General features: G+C 43.4%; 1 protein-coding gene across 1 annotated transcript in view; it reads right to left on the bottom strand.

The window, feature by feature from the left end:
- TMX3 (thioredoxin related transmembrane protein 3) overlaps positions 1-19,566 on the bottom strand; it is an 87,780-nt gene that overhangs the window by 12,065 nt on the left and 56,149 nt on the right. Inside the window, exons 10-12 of the mRNA XM_069730987.1 lie at positions 12,875-12,973; positions 10,790-10,847; positions 2,932-2,985 (exon numbers count right to left, since the gene is read on the bottom strand). Of these exons, the coding sequence (XP_069587088.1) occupies positions 2,932-2,985; positions 10,790-10,847; positions 12,875-12,973 (211 nt within the window). The remainder of the gene's footprint in view (positions 1-2,931; positions 2,986-10,789; positions 10,848-12,874; positions 12,974-19,566) is intronic.

Genomic DNA, 19,566 nt, shown 5'->3' with positions numbered 1-19,566 from the left:
CGCACTGATTCTCAGGATTTTATTTTCCGCAGCATGTCAATTCTTTTTGCGGATCTGCTGCGTTTCAGCATCCATTGACTTACATGGAGTCAGTCAAATCTGCAGCTAAATCTCAGGTGTATAAAGGTCTGTGGATTAGCGTGCCAAAAACACTTCGGAAAGGAAGGAGACTGCAGGGGAGCCATCTGGCTGTAGAAGGGGTCTCTGCCTGCAGAAGGGGCATCTGCCTGTCTTGTGCCGATCGCTGGCAGAGCAGGGGAGAATTATGAGAGCCGTTCAGCACCCGGCGCCGGGGAACAGCGCTTACTGTAACGCTTCTTCCCCGGCGCTGATGCGTGTCACATGGATGACATCCATGTGTGTTATGCATATGTACGTGTGCTGGATGTTTTGTGGCCCGTGCTGACATTAAAAAACGGACATGTCAGAATGTTTTGCCCAAGGACACACAGTCCGTGGAAACACACTGACACGTGCACAGACCCATTCATTTGCATAGGCAAATAGTGCTCCGTTCCTCCCAAGTCTCTCCGCATGGCTGTCCAGTGGTATAAAATTCTGTGACACACCCATGGTGCCAATATGATCACTGCAACCCTAGAAGAATTCATCGAGAGGTGTAATTCGTACAATGGGGTCACTTATGGGGGGGTTCTTCTGTTTTGGCACCTCATGTGCTCTCTCAGTGGGTCATGGCACCTGCAAACCATAACAGTAAAATCTGGCACTCCTTCCCTTCTGAGCTCTGCAATGCGCCCAAACAGTGGTTTACATCCACATATGGGGTAATCAGCGTACTCCTGACAAATTGCACAATAACACTTGGGGTCCAATTTCTTCAGTTACTCTGGGGAAAATAAAAAATTGGGGGTGAAAAGAATATTTTTGTGGAAAAAATATGATTTTTTTTATTTTTACAGCTCTACATTATAAACTTCTGTGAAGCACTTGGGGGTTCAAAGTGCTCACCACACAATTTTCTTGGGGGTCTAGTTTCCAAAATGGGGTCACTTGTGGGGGGTTTCCACTGTTTAGGTACATCAGGGGCTCTCCAAACGCGACATGGCGTCCTATCTCAATTCCAGCCAATTTTGCGTTGAAAAAGTCAAACGGAGCTCCTGCCCTTCCGAGCTCTGCCATGCGCCCAAACAGTGGTTTACCCCCACATATGGGGTATCAGCGTACTCAGGACAAATTGTACAATGTGGTCCAATTTCTTCTGTTACCCTTGGGAAAATAAAAAAATTTGGATCTGAAGTAATTTTTTTGTGAAAAAAAGTTAAATGAAGGGTTAATAAACTTCTTGAATGTGTTTTTGAGCACCTTGAGGGGTGCAGTTTTTAGAATGGGGTCACTTTTGGGTATTTTCTATCATATAGACCCCTGAAAGTGACTTCAAATGTGATGTGGTCGCTAAAAAAAAAAAAAAAAAAAAAAGTTGTAAAAATTGGAAACGGCTAGTCAACTTTTAACCCTTATAACGTCCTAACAAAAACAAATGTTACAAAATTGTGCTGTTGTAAAGTAGACATGTGGGAAATGTTCCGTATTAAGTATTTTGTGTGACATATCTCTGTGATTTAAGGGCATAAAATTTAAAGTTGGAAAATTGCAAAGTTTTCAAAATTTTTCGCCAAATTTCCGTTTTATTCACAAATAAACTCGAATAATATCAAAGAAATTTTACCACTATCATGAAGTACAATATGTCCCGAGAAAACATTGTCAGAATCACCGGGATCCATGGAAGCGTTCCAGAGTTATTACCTCATAACGGGACAGTGGTCAGAATTGTAAAAATTGGCCCGGTCATTAACGTGCAAACCACCCTCAGAGATAAAGGGGTTAAGGAAAAGGGTGTGATGTCGCAGTGACGAATGACAAGTTCCAGCCTGACTGTGGGTCTACTGACTTTACATAAAGACATCATAATTCTCTATGAAATCGTTCAAACAGCTCAGCTGGACTAGTGGCCATAATACGGAGGAAGGCCCTATTACAACATCCTGAATAGGGCTAATGCTTTAGGCCATGTTCACACTATGCGGTTTTTACTGCGGAACCGCGGCGATTTTGCCGCTGCGGGTCCGCAGATGTTTTCCATGCAGGGTACAGTACAATGTTACCCTATGGAAAACAGAAACCGCAGTGCACATGATGCGGAAAAACCCGAAAAAAACCGAGCTGAATTGCTGCGGAAAAAAAGAAGGACCATGTCACTTCTTTGTGCAGAATCGCAGCGATTCTGCACCCATAGAAGTGCATTGATCCGCTTACTTCCCGCATGGGGCTGTGCCCACCATGCGGGAAGTAATGCGGATAATGTGCGGGTTATACCCGGGGTGGAGGAGAGGAGACTCTCCTCCAGGCCCCGGGAACCATATTTGTATTAAAAAAAAAGAATTAAAATAAAAAATCATGTTATACTCACCTCTGAAGTCTCAGCGCTGCACGCGGCCGTCCGGTCTCAGGTTTGCTATGCGACTAGGGCCTTCGGTGACGTCGCGGTCACATGACCGTGACGTCACCGAAGGTCCTGGTCGCACAGCATCTTTGGAACCGGACCGCCGCCTGCAGCGCCCAGGAGATCGGGACGTCAGAGGGTGAGTATATCATCATGATTTTACTATTTTTAACACTACTATTGATGCTGCATATTGCTGCATATGCAGCATCAATAGTAGGGGTAAATCCCGCAGCGGAACCCGCAGGACAAACCGCGATAAATCTGCAGGGATAACCGCAGCGGGTTTGCCCTGCAGATTTATCAAATCCGCTGCGGGAGAACCCGCAGGATAAAAAGGAACGTGTGAATGTGGCCTTAGTATCGAATAGTCAGGGGATCGAGAGCACTTTTAAAAGTGACAGAGAAGGAACCCTAAAAGGAAGATCACAACAATAAATCAGCACGCAAAGAAAATCCGCACTTACCGGTGAAAATGGTCTCTGTAGTCTCTTGCTACTTCCTGAACAATAGACTTCAACCTATAAAAGAAAGGAATATGAAACAGAAAGAACATTATTCATTTAGGTCCACACTGTGATCTTATTCACCTAACAAAAAATCCCCTAAAAACATATTAAATAATAAAAAAGAACCCAAATAAACAAAAACATTTCACATATACAAAATATCACTCAGACATATATTAGAGGATTTGAAAATAAGACGAAAAAAAAAATTGGTGGATTATTCCACGCTGCTGGAGAAATGATGAGCATCTGGTCTGATGAGAAAACACGTTTCTCAATTTCTCCAGTAGCGCGGAATAATACACCAATATTTCCTTCTTATTTGCATTTGGTCTAGTGATTCGCGGATCTGCAGCAGCTCATTACTCACAAAATGTACAGTTACAACTAGATCAGGTAAGCATATCCGGTTTTCGGTTTTTAATAAATCCTTTATTGTCAGATAAGACCCCATTTGACGATTGGTGGCACTGCCTGGCTGCGGAGGTTGGCACCCTGCTCACCGTTGTCTGACCCTATGGTACACTACGGTAGTTTTCCCTCTCCATAATACAGGAAACATTGTGTCAATAGCCATACATGTGCAAAACAGTCCAAAAGGCATAGTGTCAGTTCTAAGCAATCCCAGAGATAGAATTTAGCAATATTCAGGTGCATATATAACACATCAAAAGGCTAATCCCCCCAATAAGTCATACTACCTTCAAAAGTTCATATAGATAAATCCAGTAAGTGTCTATTGCACGTCTCTGATCACATACTGGCCGCAACGCGTTTCTCCTCTGGAGACTGGTTCCTCATGAGACCCATGGTCTGAAGGATAATCATTCACATAACAAATGGCAATGGATGACCAGCTCTGGCGTGCACTCTTACGCTTACTTCCCGTATATAGGGGGACATACTGATGACATCATGCAGGGGGATTAGCCCAAAAGAAAATCCTTCTCCATGAGCTTCTATTGAATGTGTTGTTGGGGCGCACATGCTTATAAACTCAACACTAAAGGTTGCGATGACGTATACGGTATATATCAGGTGTGCATGTGCCCTGCTGGGCGGTCTAGACATCAAGGACTCGGCTTTCTCGCCAAGCACTAGGCGCATGAACAGAGGGTCAAAGTACTGGCCCATATGACGATTCGCTCAGCTCGAACGATGCATACCAATGTGCATGTGTTAAAGGTCTGATCCATTATTACCTACACAAATGCCATTAATTGATTTTGGGCTTTTCTTATCGTTAGAAAGGTCATAGCAAATATTAAAATAAGCACACATCTTAATCCAATTATATATCTAATAAGTCAGAATGTTTCCAGGTATAATTGTACATATCAGCCCGAACCATACGCTCAATTACATACCTGAAAAAAATCCTGGCAAAAACCCCTTATTAGACAAGGATTGTGTGTATATATAGTACATCAATAGTTTCCTAATCTGATTATGACACCCGTGACCTAGAATCACAATTGATGATGTATCCGTTTTTGTTCTGGCCCGAAGTCAGACCGCCGGATCACCAGTGAGGCCAAATTAAGAGATTAGGCCCTGAAATAAGGAGCGCTCGGAGAAAAGAATGCATACTGGTGAGCAAAACAATTCTGTTTATTCACACAGAATGTAGAAAAGAGAGGAAAAACAAGAATGCTTCTATATCCATGGTGTCTAGTGATAAAAACCATGGTCCATTTAAAAGAAGCCAGAACACTACGAAAGATTGACCTAAATCCAGTCCATTCATACAAGCAAAGTCAAAAGTCTGTCATCACGAGAAACAGCCGTACGTCAATCGTTCATTTAAACCCTTAGGGCATTGTGAATCTAACTGGAAAATATACAGGCACTCCTTCTGGAGAATACGTTTATTCATTTATTAAAACTATTAACCAGTTGATACCGAATGGGTTAAACCTTTCCTAAATGTGACGTTTGGGTTCAACAGGATGATATCGTTTGGAGTATGATACGTGTGGATCCAGATCTAAAGTCTTTTCAAAACCTAATAGACCAGATCCCGGTGTCTGTGGGAGTTCTAGAAGTTTCTAGCAGATTCACCTGTGCTGTGCTGCCTGGAGGACTGCGGAGGCATCAAATAAGTTCATTGGTAAATGCAATATAATAGTTTCACACAAGAGCGTATATTGGTATTTTCCTTACTAGCTTTCCATTGTTTTTCTGCTTTTAACTATACTACTTAACCCCATTTAATATGTGCTACGTGGACAATGCTACCAGGTGGGCATATATGTATGCCTTGAACAGCCGTTTTTTGAGGGTGAATATATCTGCGCTTAATGCCAGCATCTTACATGTTTAGAAGCCCAGATAATGGATCTAAATGTGCAGCTTGCAAGACCCAAGAGCATTGCAAACCTGGGGAGGAGTTTAGAGCTCACTGAGCATGCTCTGTCTGGGGCCAGTGATATGAAGGAGGGTGGACGTGGGGAAGATCAGGAGAGAGAAGTACGCAACTGGATAACAGAAGAGGGGGTAGGGCGATAAGTGCCAGGGAGCTCAGTCCTGATCCGGCACAACCTAGTAGATATGCCTGTTTGCCTGATATTAGGAATACAAGCCCAGAACTAGGATCATTACAGCCTGGGCTGTGGAGTCGGTAAGCCAAACCTCCAATTCCGAATCCACCACAATGGGCTCCAACTGACTCCACAGCCCTGTCCAAACCTCAGACTCCTCAATTTCCATGCCACCGACTCCACAGCCCTGATTACAGCAGTACGTTGCTCTTAGCAACCATGAAACCGGCTGATGTAGGAAGAAAATAGGAGTACAGCAAAGGACAGACAGATGTTGGTAGTAAGGGGCTCTATAATTAGGCAGACAGGGTCATCTGCCGCCGAGACCGTAAATGCTGAACAGTGTGTCGTCTGCCCGGTGCTTAGGATCGGCATATTGAGGATCAGATAGATTGCTGGGTGGGGCTAGGAAAAACCTATGGTACACATCGGTACCAGTGACAAAGTTAGAGGGACATGGAGGGTCCTTAAAATGATTACAAGGAACTAGGTAAGAAACTGAAAGCTAGGACCAAGGTGGTGTTTTCAGAAATACTGCCGATGCCATGAGTGTCACTAGAAAGACTGTGGGAGATTGGGGAGATAAGTGGCTTAGAAATTGGTGCAGGAAGGAAGTGTTTGGGAGAACTGGGATGACTTCTCTGTCGGCTACCTGCTCTACGATAGGGACAGGCTGCACCTCAATTTGAAGGGTGCAGATGTGCTTGGGAAAAGGAAACAACTGTTGGTGCAATAGTAAGAATATGGAAGAAATACAAAATGACTCAATCGACATTGATCTGGGGCACCATGCAAAATCTCACCTCGTGGGGTATCCTTGATCATGAGGAAGGCGAGAGAGCAGCGTAAAACTACATGGGAAACTTGTTAAAGATCTCAAGCCAGCTGGGACCAGAGTCACCAAGAAAACCATTGGTAACACATTACGCTGTAAAGGTTTAAAATCTTGCAGTGCCCGCAAGGTCCCCCTGCTCAAGAATGCACATGTGTAGGCCCATCTGAAGCTTGCCAATGAACACCTGGATGATTCTGTGAGTGATTGGGAGAAGGTGCTGTGGTCAGATGAGACAAAAAAGGGGCCCTTGTCATTAACTTAATTCGCCGTGTTTGGAGGAAGAGAAATGCTGCCTATGACCCAAAGAACACCGTCCCCACTGTCAAGCATGAAGGTGGAAACATTATGTTTTGGGGGTGTTTCCCTGCCTAAGTCCACAGGACTACTTCACTGCATTAATGGGAGAATGGATGGAGCCATGTACTGTAAAATCCTGAGTGATAACCTCCTAGTCAGAGAGTCAAGTCAACAAAAGAGTGGATCAAAAAGAAGCATATTAAGGTCATGGAGTGGCCTAGCCAGTCTCCAGACCTTGATCCCATAGAAAACTTATGGAGGGAGTTGAAGCTCCGAGTTGCCAAGCGAAAGCCTCAAAATCTTAATGATTTAGAGATGATCTGCAAAGAAGAGTGGACTAAAATTCCTTCTGACATGTGCGCAAACCTCATCAACTACAAAAAACATCTGACTGCTGTGCTTGCCAACAAGGGTTTTGCCACCAAGTATTAAGTCTTGTTTGCCAGAGGGGTCAAATACTTATTTCTCACTGCAAAATGCAAATACATTTATATAATCTATACAATGTGATTTTCTGGGTTTTAATTTTTGATAGTCTATCTCTCAATATTAAAATTAACCTTCGCTTAAAATTATAGACTATTCATGTCTTTGTCAGTGGGCAAACGTATAAAATCAGCAAGGGATCAAATAATTATTTCCTTCACTGTATGTTATTAGGTTTCTTGGTTGATTTCTCTTGATGATATCATCCAGGAGCACAGCACTATACTATCTATCTCGGAGTTAAAAGTCAAGCCACACCATGACTTTACCCATCCCCAATTAATCAAGAATTTCAATCCATGTACACTTAGGCATGTCGAAAAACTTGTTCTTGACTACTATATGGTTCGAAATAAAAATATGAGATTTAGGGGAAAAAACTTAAGGATGGTTAAACAGGTTACGTCTGTACTGTATGACAACTATGTTGAAAGAGAATTCCTTCCCTTTCAAAAACACCAAACTGAAAATGACATAATACATTAACAAGCTTATCCATATAGAGAGTCTCTTTCTGCAATGGAATAAGTAATTTTTTAAGGCTGAAATAGAAACCATCAAGAAATGCATATTTTTCTCTATAAGTAAAATCTTTAATAGGCTTAACATTTAGGGTATGTGCACACGTTCAGGGTTTTTCGTGATAAAAACGCATAAAAAACGCATACATATGCATCCTATCATTTAGAATGCATTCTGCAATTTTTGTGCACATGATGCGCTTTTTTCCGTGAAAAAAACGCATCGCTGTAAAAAAAGCAGCACGGTCATTAATTTTTTTTCCCGCTATTTAATGCATTGGAGAAAAAATGCGAAAAAAACGCATGCGGATTTCTGGCAGAAATGTCCGGATTTTGTCAGGAAATTTCTGCAAGAAATTCTTACGTGTGCACGTACCATTAAAGATATGTGTTGACCCACATGACTCTTATCTCATGCCATGTTCCTGATGGGAAAAGGCTTTGCTTAGGCTGGGTTCATACTGCGTTATGGGCATCCGTTAAACGGACTACGTTACACCGCAGCATAAACGTGGTGTAACGTAGTCCGTTAAGGCCTCCATTCACTCCTATGTCGGACGCATCGCTAGCGAACGCCCACAATGGGCGTGTGCTAGGGATGTGTCGTCATTGAGTGACGGACCCTGAGACGCGGGCTGCAGCGCTTAGGTTCACATTGTGTTAAACAGCAGCCCGTTCAACACAAACGTGAACGGGCTGCTGACGCAAGTGCCGACATTCTCTATCTGCGCTAGCAGTGACGGACCCGGAAACGCTGCAGCCCGCTTCTCGCTTGTGGATGTGCACTAGTGATGTGTCCGACATAGGAATTAATGGAGGCCTTAACAGACTACGTTACACTGCGTTTATGCCGCGGTGTAACGTAGTCCATCTAATGAACGCCCATAACACCGTGTGAACCCAGCCTTTCCGGGTCTGTCACTGATAGCGCAGATAGAGCTAGCAGAAGCGGGATGGAGAATGTCGGCACTTGCGTCAGCAGCCCGTTCACGTATGTGTTGAACGGGCTCCTGTTTAACGCAATGTGAACCTGGCCTTAAACTACATGGCATGGCTTTTACAAATGAGAAAACTAGAATTTCCAAAGCGTATACATTAGTAAATTGTCTGCATTCCTGTTTGCCACATATTTGTAAAAACAATGTATAAAGTGGCCAATCCCTTTAAAGGGTTGTTCCCCTTATCTTAAACCAGCTAGTCCACTTCCTTATGCTTAGGGGCGGATGATCCTGCTGACTGTCAGCTCAGAGCCCGCTGACCTGAACTCTTCTCTGATGCCCCTATAAGAGGTGGCCTTGCTTCTACAGCCTCAGAAGCCCAGTGACAATGAAGTTGGTTTGGATCAGGAGCTAACTGAGCTCCAGCAATCCCAGACTGCTTCAAAGCAGTGCTTACAAGAGTCAATCAATGGCCATGCTGGGCCACCACTAGTGGCTAGTCCTCTAGGCACAGAGCTGTAAACAACATTTACAATATTGGGGGAATGAAGCAAAAATTTTAATATACAGAAGATTACAAAAGTGTTTGTAAGAGCTATCCAACAATAGCCATCCATGCAGATGGGAATAACCCTTCAAATAGATTATGGTGGTAAAAGAACTATGTGATAGTTTGCTCCATTACACTTTGGAGCTTCGATTATTACTGCTTCCAAACAGATTTTTGCTATTTTTCTAACCCCACTCCGAAGAGCCAGAACCATTTTTAATTTTTGCATTGTCAGCCATTTAAGGTTGTAGGGGGGATATATCCCCTATAAGACTATGTGTGTTGGTTTATTTCCCACTGTTTGTTTGGGCTGACATATTCCCTTTATCCTTATTCTTCAGGCGAGTACAAAAACCGCCAAAACCATTTTTTGGGGCATAAAAAATTAAACTAAATTTTGCTTGTGTCACTTTATTCCTAGACCCAGAAGTTATAATGTTTCTGTCAGTCGAGCTATCTGAGATTTTTTTTTTTAGATAGCTGAGCTGTGGTATTGATTGATACTATTTTGTGGAATCTTTAGCGCTATTAGTTACATGTTGCACAAAATGGCATAAAAATACTGGCACACTCAAAAACATCTGCAATAGATAAAGTCCGCCCACAAAGTGGAAAAAGCACACAAAAACATAAAACAAACACACACGAGAGTGCATAAAATAGACTTTAAAAAGGTGGAAATAGAGTTATGAATTGGGTGCAAACAAAAAAGGTGCAAAATGCACAAAACTAGCCAAAACAGCAAATGCAATGATGAGCGGGACCTTTGTGTCTTCGAAAAAAACTTTTCTACTTTTTTGTTGTTTGGTCCTACTACGGAATTTGAACTGGAAATTAATAAGTATCATGTACTGCAATACTTACGTACTGCACAGCCTTGTCAGAACCAAAATGCCAGTCCTGAGCTCCTTTATTAGGCCTCAGCTGACATTACAGCTGCCGTATTGTATGGGGGTGCGCGGGCGCATGATCACAAGTGTGTGATTTGCCTACATGAGGTCATATCCAGACTAGACGTGTGCAGCCTCACTCAGTACAAGAGAGTGACAGCAGACTTGAGCCCCAAGCCCGGACAAACCCTTAATAACTAAGGTTTATAACGGTTTAGATATTCCAGCCATTTCAATCAAATCATCTAGTAGATTACAATTAAAGGAACTGGATTAATATGGTATTCCAAGAGAGGCAGGCGAGTGTCAGCTGTATAATACCGCTGGCACCTGCAGCTAATGGAGCGGGCTACACTTATAAGGACACTAAACAACTCCTTTAGACTTCAGTTGTACATATGCAGTCGGAGTCAGGAAGGGATTTGCAAACCCACTGACCCCTCAAATGCATATAAAGGCCATAAAATGTATACCATGCTGTTTGGATCTTGATGTGTTACTGAGCTGCTGAGCGTATTAAATTACGCAAACAATAAAAAAAGAACAATGAAATAAGTAGTAGCTAGCCTACTCCATTTTCACTTCCAGTCATGAATATATTTTTTAATTTGCTGCTTATAAAACAAAACGGTTTTTCTAACCGAAGGAAAAAAAACAACAACAAAAAAAACATAACACTCCCACCCCATCTAAAAAATAAAAGGGAAAGGCAGTGAAATGGTTAATGCATTATAATAAGCAATAACTGAATGTTCTTACCGGGTATGTTCAAGTGAATTGTTTTTGTCATCAATAACTGCAACAGCCACAAGTTTTCCTAAAAGACAAAAACAAACAAACAAAACATCAATGTGTAATATATACACAAACACTCAAATATATATATCTTACATACACACACACTACAAAAACGTTTCCTAATCTTCAGATTTCATGATGCCTTGCACACAGTTAAGGCACCCAGTACAAGCAGCAAATCAAGCCCAAAGCATCTTTAATCCTCCACCATATTAGACTGTAGGTGCTGTGTTCTTTTCTTTGTAGGCCTCATTTCGTTTTCGGTAAACAGTAGAAGGATTTGCTGTACCAAACAGCTGTATGTTGGTCTCATCTGACCGCAAAACGTTCCCAGAAGTATTTGGCTTAATAAATTTTAGCAGAAAGAAGTCTAGCCAGTGTCAGCAATGGGGTCCTCATGGGTCTCCTGTCATAGCGTTTCATTTCATTTGAATGTTGACGGATAGTTCACATCGACACTAATGCACCCTGAGCCTGCAGGACAGCTTGAATTTCTTTGGAACTTGATCGGGGCTGCTTATCCACCATCCGGACTATTCAGTGTTGCAACCTTTCAATTTTTCTCTGCCATCCACACCCAGGTAGATTAGCCTTGAAATTGTTCCAGAAAATGACGTATTTCATCCAGAAAATTATTGCAGTTGCACAGGTTTTGTTATACACGTTTATTTCCTTTGTGTGTATTGGAACAACACAAATAAAAAAAAAATAAAAAAAAAGAGAAAAAAAGGCACATTGGAATTAATTTTACACAAACCCCAAAAATGAGCTGAACAAAATTGTTGGCACCTTTGCAAAATTGTGAGTAAACAACTTGTGATGCTTGTTTAAACTCATCTGTGGCAAGTAACAGGTGTGTGAAAAATGAAATCACACTTGAAATCAAATGTAGATATAGCGAGAGATATACATACACACATTATATATTGTGACAGACACTGGCACCATATATGAGGGGAGATGTGTGTCACTGCGCATAAATGGCGTCAGTGATGTGAAACCAGGATATTTTCCTCCAGCACACTGTTCGCAGGGTTAAATTAAAGTTGCAGACATGGGCAGGTTTTAGGTATGGCTTAAATAACTTGACTTGAGAGATAGTGGGGGTGTTGTGGTTTGGAGAGAGCAAGACTCCAAACAATGGCTCCAGGTAGAGGTGAAGACACCTGGTAGTCTGAGCAAGTGAATCCATCAGACAATTGGACTTCGCTATAGGTTATCTTTTTGTTTGCCATTAAGCCAGAAAGGCTCTATTTGTTTTTCTAAACCCTGCTGTGGTTCAGGGTACAGTCACACAGTGGCATTTTGATCGCTACGACGGCACGATCCGTGACGCTCCAGCATCGTAACAATATCGCTCCAGCGTCGTAGACTGCTGTCACACTTTGCAATGTACGACGCTGGAGCGATAATTTCATGACGTATGTGCGATGTAGAAGCCGTTGGTTACTATGCGCACATCGTATACAATATCGTGCACACCTTTGTTACACCATGCGATCATGCCGCCACAGCGGGACACTAGATGACGAAAGAAAGTTTCAAACGATCTGCTACGACGTATGATTCTCAGCGGGGTCCCTGATCGCAGGAGCGTGTCAGATACTGCGAGATCGCTGGAACGTCACGGATATATCGCTGGAACGTCACAAATCGTGCCGTCGTAGCGATCAAAATGCCACTGTGCGACGGTACCCTTAAGCTGTCCTTAATAGACCAGCATGTGATTTACTACAAGAAGCATTCCTATGTCTACCTTGGAAAGCAGCTGAGTGAGTCAACCCCTCACAAATATACTGGTGTGTGTGTGTGTGTGTGTGTGTTAGTACACACAAACATCTATACATACACACACATATATTCACTGACAATTCTATGTTCTCATAACTAGAAGGCCCTATGATCATAAACAGGGAGCGTTTTGTTTTTCCCTTATAAAAACCTTTATAACACATCCCTAACACAGATACAAAAAAGGACCATGAACAAGTTATGACCTACTAATTTTTCATCAAAAATAAAGTATGAGACCATTGGATTCATTACCTGTGTCGCCCAGCTCATACAATGTAAATCCATCGACATGAAGGTACCCCTCAAATCTCTCCTTATTTACCCAGCTTGATAAATCGCCATCTTCATACTCTAAACAGCAATGAAGAAATGCATGGGCAAGGTTAACATACAAACATTACAACCTGAGGAATTTATTTCAATCAAATGGTTTTGTAGTTGAACTTGAAGGGTTTTTGTCTGAACTGCCATATTGTTTTAAAATCTATACACTATAGTACATTATATGTACCTGTAACAGGGTGGCACGGGGTGGTAGTCATAAGCGAGTAAACTAACCAACAGTCAGTGAGCACCCCGGCACCTTGTACATGAAAAGATAAATAAAGTCCCTTGTGCTGCATGTGCAGCATGCACCACAGCACACTCACAGGCTCTGTCAGATTTCCCCTCAGCTGCTGCCATGCCAGCTCCGCATTCATGAGCTCCGCAAATCACTACAGAGACAAGAGTCTTTTTCCAACAGCTTAACTTTACTAGACAGCAGCGTATTCATCTCACAGACAGCACAGTTCAAACACAGAGACATCTGCATTACTCCCATCAGTAGCGAAGTTAACACAGGGCAACGTTACCTGTACTTTCCCTTCCTCAGGCCATACAGACTCTAGGATCTCTGTCATTTCTCTCGACATTCACGGCCGAACCTCTAGCCGGACTCTGTCCTGTCTGCACTTTCCTTTCTTCTGCCACCCGGGCAGCATCTTTGGACAGTTCATGTCTAGTGATGAGCGAATATACTCGTTACTCGAGATTTCCAGAGCACGCTCGGGTGTCCTCCGAGTATTTGTAAGTGCTCGGAGATTTAGTTTTCCTTGAATGATTTACAGCTACTAGCCTGCTTGATTACATGTGGGGATTCCCTAGCAACCAGGCAACCCCCACATGTACTTATGCTGGCTAACAGATGTAAATCATTCAGCTGAAGCGATAAAAACTAAATCTCCGAGCACTAAAAAAATACTCGGGGGACACCCGAGCGTGCTCGAGAAATCTCGAGTAACAAGTATATTCACTCATCACCATTCATGTCCCATTTGTACCTTCAGCATCACCAGCTCCCTGTCAGCCGCTTGTCCAGTTCCAATAGGGAAAGGTTCCGGAACGCCATCTCAGCTGCTCCCGCCACAATTGTAGACCCCGGATCCTTCTTGGGGATGGTCCTGTTGAGCTGGTGCCCGACAGCACTATTCTTCAGCCGGGGGACCCCTTACTGCCATCCACAGACGTATCCCACACAGTCTGTAACTGTCTCAATGTATGCGTTCTACCCCTTGGGCAGACTGCCAGGGTGTCTGACAGAACCAGGACTTGTCTGTCCTATATCTTCCTGCTCTGTGCTGTTCTGCTCTGTGCCCCTCCCATCTACTTAACTCCTTGCTGCCTGTGCCAAAACTAATACTCTTATCTATCCTATTCTCTATATCTCATGTGCCCCCTCTATTCTAATTCCCCTATGGTCCTATACTGTCCCTAAGTATACACACAGTATATAACAAATGCATCACATTACAATACACGACACATTAATAAACATTAGGGAACAACACATTATATTAGCATTAGTGAACATGAATAACTGTCAGGGTGCCACACGTAACACATGTGCTCAGTGTTCAGGAGAGAGGAAGAACACAAGGATCACGGCCACCTCCTTACAAAGCGTTTTAACACTTCAATTGCCAAGGCCTTTAGACCTAGTATAATGCACAGAAAATGTATATGAAGACCAAAAATCATATTTGTTATTACATGGTTAGCTTCATTTTTGGTTGGAATTAACACTTAAAAAAAAAAAAATAGTACAATAAAAGGTAATAAAAAAAAAAAAAAAAGGGTACAAGAATTCAAGGAACATCTTAAAAGAACCAAAAAACCTAGGGCAAAAGTCAATATAGAACTGAGTTCAGTGCATAAACCATGTACAAGATGCTTTACTAGAAGTGACATTTCTCGTTCTTTTTTCCCCTTTCTTCTTTTTAAATTTTTATCCAGATCCAACTGTACAAGATTATTGGGGAAAACTGGGGAAAAGAAACTTACATTGGATGATATACTTTCTACTGTGTGAGGAAGCACAGCCTCCTGGCCTCCATTGGGTGAAATGTTGTTTTCCTTTCACATGTGAAAGGAAACTATGATAATACCTACTGTACACTGACCTAAGCAAAGGAAATTGTGTAAGCCCATGGGTTTTACACATAAGTTAATAATTGTTCACATGCATGGAATTCTTGTTTGCATCGGTTATTATATCTCAACTATTTGTTGATTGGGTGAAGAGGAAGTTTTGGATGGGTTTTTCTAAGATTTCCTGGCTGATGTGCACACAAGGTAGCCTCAACTACAATGTGATCAGACACATGAATCACTGTAGCTTTCAGAACGTGAGGTTTCTTAGCATGTACGGTAAGTTTCACTTTCTGAAAGGACCCACCTACAAAAAGGATTGGAAAAAAAATTAGTCATGAGAGATAGATTTTTCCAAGAGCCAAGGAACAGCTTCGAGATGTGTTCCAGGACCCTGCAATCTGCCCTTGGGATCTCTACGATCATGCTGGCTGTAATTATGTAAGTACACAAGGATTCTTTTTTTAGACTGTAGAGATTTGATGTAGAGATACATAGTTTTCCATTAAACTTGAAGACTTTTAAAAACAATGAAACAAAATGTATTGTTCGGCAGCAACTCATATATTACTATACAGGGTATCATCCGCTATCAGTCGGAATAATGTATTGAGTTTACATAAACCAAAATGATCTGCCCATATAGACCAATGAGTTCTTAATAAAAAAAACATGACCCCCCAAATTAGCAAACACTGAATGTTATAAAAACTAAAACAAACAAAATAACTAGGGGCTTGATCTTGGTTGTAAATATCAGATAGAGCAGTGGTTATAAAGGAATGGTACATGTACCTCCAAGGGTATGCGCTGTAGCCTGAGAATCCTCGGGATGCAGTAAGGCCAGGTTCACATTAGCGTTCGAGTCCGCAGCGTGGTGCTGCGGACTTCTATCCATAGCTCCGCCTACTTCCGCATGCGTCTTGCGTATCCATCTTTAACATTGGGTACGTAGGGACATGCGTTGTATGCGGATGCGTCTGTGTGCGTCGTTTAGACGTGCCCACCAAATGCAAAATATTGCATTTTCTTGCGTCCGGCGGGCACGTCAAAACGAATGCATCCAAATACAACGCATGTCCCTGCGTACCCAATGTTAAAGATAGGTACGCAGGACGAATGTGGAAGTAGGCGGAGTTTAAGGAAAGAAGTCCACAGCACCCGGCGGCGGACGTAAACGCTAATGTAAACTTAGCCTAAGAGTAAGCAAGGACAGAAGCCGAAACCCCAAAAACTGAAGAAGACCAGTTTATTACACCATGGTAGGCTAGTTATCACCGCATATTTACGGGTGTGACATACATTGCCATTTGATATCACTGTAACGTACTGGATATTGAATTATACTCAACATGAGCTTGAGTGATCTACCCTGTGGTCAGCGTTCATTATGCTTTACTGGTAGATGAAAATATTTTTAATCACTAGTGTCCTTTTATTTTTAGGGTACCGTTCTACTGGTGGTGCCTTGAAGTTCTGCATCTTCAAGTTATAACCAAGCTGGACAAGAAAGTCCTCAAACTACAGCTCTATTGCAGCAATACCGACATAATAGATACTTTGAAGACTCATCAATTTACACTTCCGAAGAACATGCGTCAGGCGGAGACAAGCGTACGGAATCATCTCACACTCGAATTCATCATCTTGGTGGGAGAAGTTTTACTATTTGATTCACCAGAGGTTAAGGAAATGATCAACGAATTGCTTTTACAATTGAAAAGAGAAAAGGAACTTTTGTCCTATTTCCCTGCAATGAAAAATGAATCATTTTATATCTACCTGTATAACAAATGGCGTTCAATCTGCACATGTATATGTTATACCTTACTAAACAGTTTAGCAGTATGGGAATGCCTTCGAAAAAGGAACGGATCTCAACTGGACTGAAATCATGACCTTCGGACGTTTACAAAAACTGTGACCTATAAATATGTAACATTGCACATGCACAGAATGTATTTTTTTGTCGAGTCAGTTTCACATGTAAGTAATTATTGTTAGGGCTAGCAGAATGCACCAAATAATAAGACAGATAGAGTATGGTGCGTTCGCAGCCCGGGGTCCACCGTGCAGAGATGGAACCTGCTGCCAAGTAATGACGGACTATATGGCGGTACAAAGTGAATACACACATGGGCTAACCTCACCCTGTGTGAAGGAAGCGAACCCTGTTACGTCACAGGGCCGTGGTACTGCACCAAGAGCGCAAGCAACGAGTCTCAGAACTCAATCCCAAGACACAGGATTTGAGTACATAGACCTCATGCGCTCGACACCGCTACTGAGGTGTCAGAGTGACAGCAATAGAAGCACGAGAGTGCATGCAGTGCCGCACTGGCGAACGCCACTAACCACCCAGGCTTGGGTCAGGAAAGCGCTGTGAAAGCACAAGGCGCCGCACTGGCGGTCACAGCAATAAGATGCTGTATTGTGTGTTTACGTGCTGATGGCTAAGTCGGACGCTAGATAGCAAACATACACCTTCCGCGAACAGTCATCCAATAGGGAGGGTTGTTTAAAGAGCGACTTTCACTCACAACACACACACATTTACAAATGTACACTAGCGCATGGCCGTGCGGTCATGCGCAGCTTATATAGTTGCAGCACGTTCAGGACCTTCCAATAAAGGACCAATGGGAAGCTGCTACCAAAGTTTTGCCCTTTCAGGACCTTCCTGGAGGACCAATGGGATGTGCTGCAGTACCTGAGCATGTGACCATCGATCTCCAATGGGAGATCTTGCCCTGGGCATGCTCAGAAAGAGAAAAGCAGGACTTAGCCCCAAAAGCATCTGCTCACCGCTGTCCAACACTGACTTCAATGGCAGAAGCAGGAAAAGCAGCAGTAACTCTTTGTACAGAGTGAGACTGAGCAAGACGCTGGGACCGACGTCTCTGCTGAGCAGACTCCACTGCGGCTGGATAAGAATGGGAGACCGCAGCGGAAATGGCTTGAGATTCCCCTTGTGCAGAAGCGGGAACTTGACACCTAACAATTATAGTGACATGTTTGATTAAATGACTACAAAATGTACATTTAAGAAAAAAAAATGTTAAAAATGCATAGACAAATCACCTTGCGATAAGATCCTTTTTTATGCTTTTTTGAGCGCTATCAATCCCATTGCACACCATCAGACTTCCCACTAATTTTGGACTCACGGACAGACAGAATTGCGTCCTTCTGGATGTTATATATGGTATTACTCTAGGTTTTTGAACAAAATCGTCAACAGTTAATTATTAATGGAGAAGAGTCTTTTAACCCCTTAGCGACCGCCGATACGCCTTTTAACGGCGGCCGCTAAGGGTACTTAAACCACAGCGCCGTTAATTAACGGCGCTGTGGAAAAAGTCCATAGCGCCCCCCAGAGGCCGATTTTCTCCGGGGTCTCGGCTGCCGAGGGTAGCCGAGACCCCAGAGAACATGATTCGGGGGGTTTTTAACCCACCCCGCATTTGCGATCGCCGGTAATTAACCGTTTACCGGCGATCGCAAAAAAAAAAAAAAAAGCGATCTCTTTTTAATTTCTCTGTCCTCCGATGTGATCGCACATCGGAGGACAGAGAAAAGAGGTCCCAGGTGGCCCCCCAATACTCACCTAGCTCCCCCGATGCTCCTCGTGTCTTCCGGTGGGCGCCGCCATCTTCAAAATGGCGGGCGCATGCGCAGTGCGCCCGCCGGCCGGCACCGGGAGAATCTTTGGGGTCTCGGCTGCCGGGGGTAGCCGAGACCCCAAAGAGCACGATCGGGGTCGGTATTACCGACCCCTGTTTTGCGATCGCCGGTAATTAACTGTTTACCGGCGACCGCAAAAAAAAAAAAAAAAAAAAAAAAAAGTAAAGTAATTCTCTGTCCTCTGATGTGATCGCACATCAGAGGACAGAGAAATAGGGGGATTCGGGGACCCTAGCATACTCACCTAGGTCCCTGGATCCTCTTGCTGCTCCTCCTGGCCGCTGGCAGCAGAACATGGCGGACGCATGCCCAGTGCGCCCACCATCTGTCTCCATCTGCCGGCCGGCAGGAGAACAGCAGTTGGGGCTAAAATTAGGGTTAGGGGTAGGGTTAGGGGTAGTTTTAGGTTAGGGTTAGGTTAGGGGTAGGGTTAGGGGTAGGGTTAGGGGTAGGGTTAGGGGTAGGGTTGGGTTAGGGTTAGGGGTAGGATTGGGTTAGGGGTAGGGTTAGGGGTAGGGTTAGGGGTAGGTTAGGGGTAGGGTTAGGGGTAGGTTAGGGGTAGGTTAGGGGTAGGGTTAGGTTAGGGGTAGGGGTAGGGTTAGGTTAGGGGTAGGGCTAGGGTTGGGGCTAAATTTAGGGTTAGGGTTGGGGCTAAACTTAGGGTTAGGCTTCTTTCACACTTACGTCGGTACGGGGCCGTCGCAATGCGTCGGCCCGACATACCGACGCACGTTGTGAAAATTGTGCACAACGTGGGCAGCAGCTGTAGTTTTTCAACACATCCGCTGCCCAATCTATGTCCTGGGGAGGAGGGGGCGGAGTTACGGCCACGCATGCGCGGTCAGAAATGG

Source organism: Ranitomeya imitator, chromosome 6 (assembly GCF_032444005.1).
Source record: "Ranitomeya imitator isolate aRanImi1 chromosome 6, aRanImi1.pri, whole genome shotgun sequence".
Lineage (NCBI taxonomy): Eukaryota > Metazoa > Chordata > Amphibia > Anura > Dendrobatidae > Ranitomeya > Ranitomeya imitator.
The sequence above is the reverse complement of the archived record's forward strand: the minus strand, read 5'-3'. Positions and strand labels throughout refer to the sequence as shown.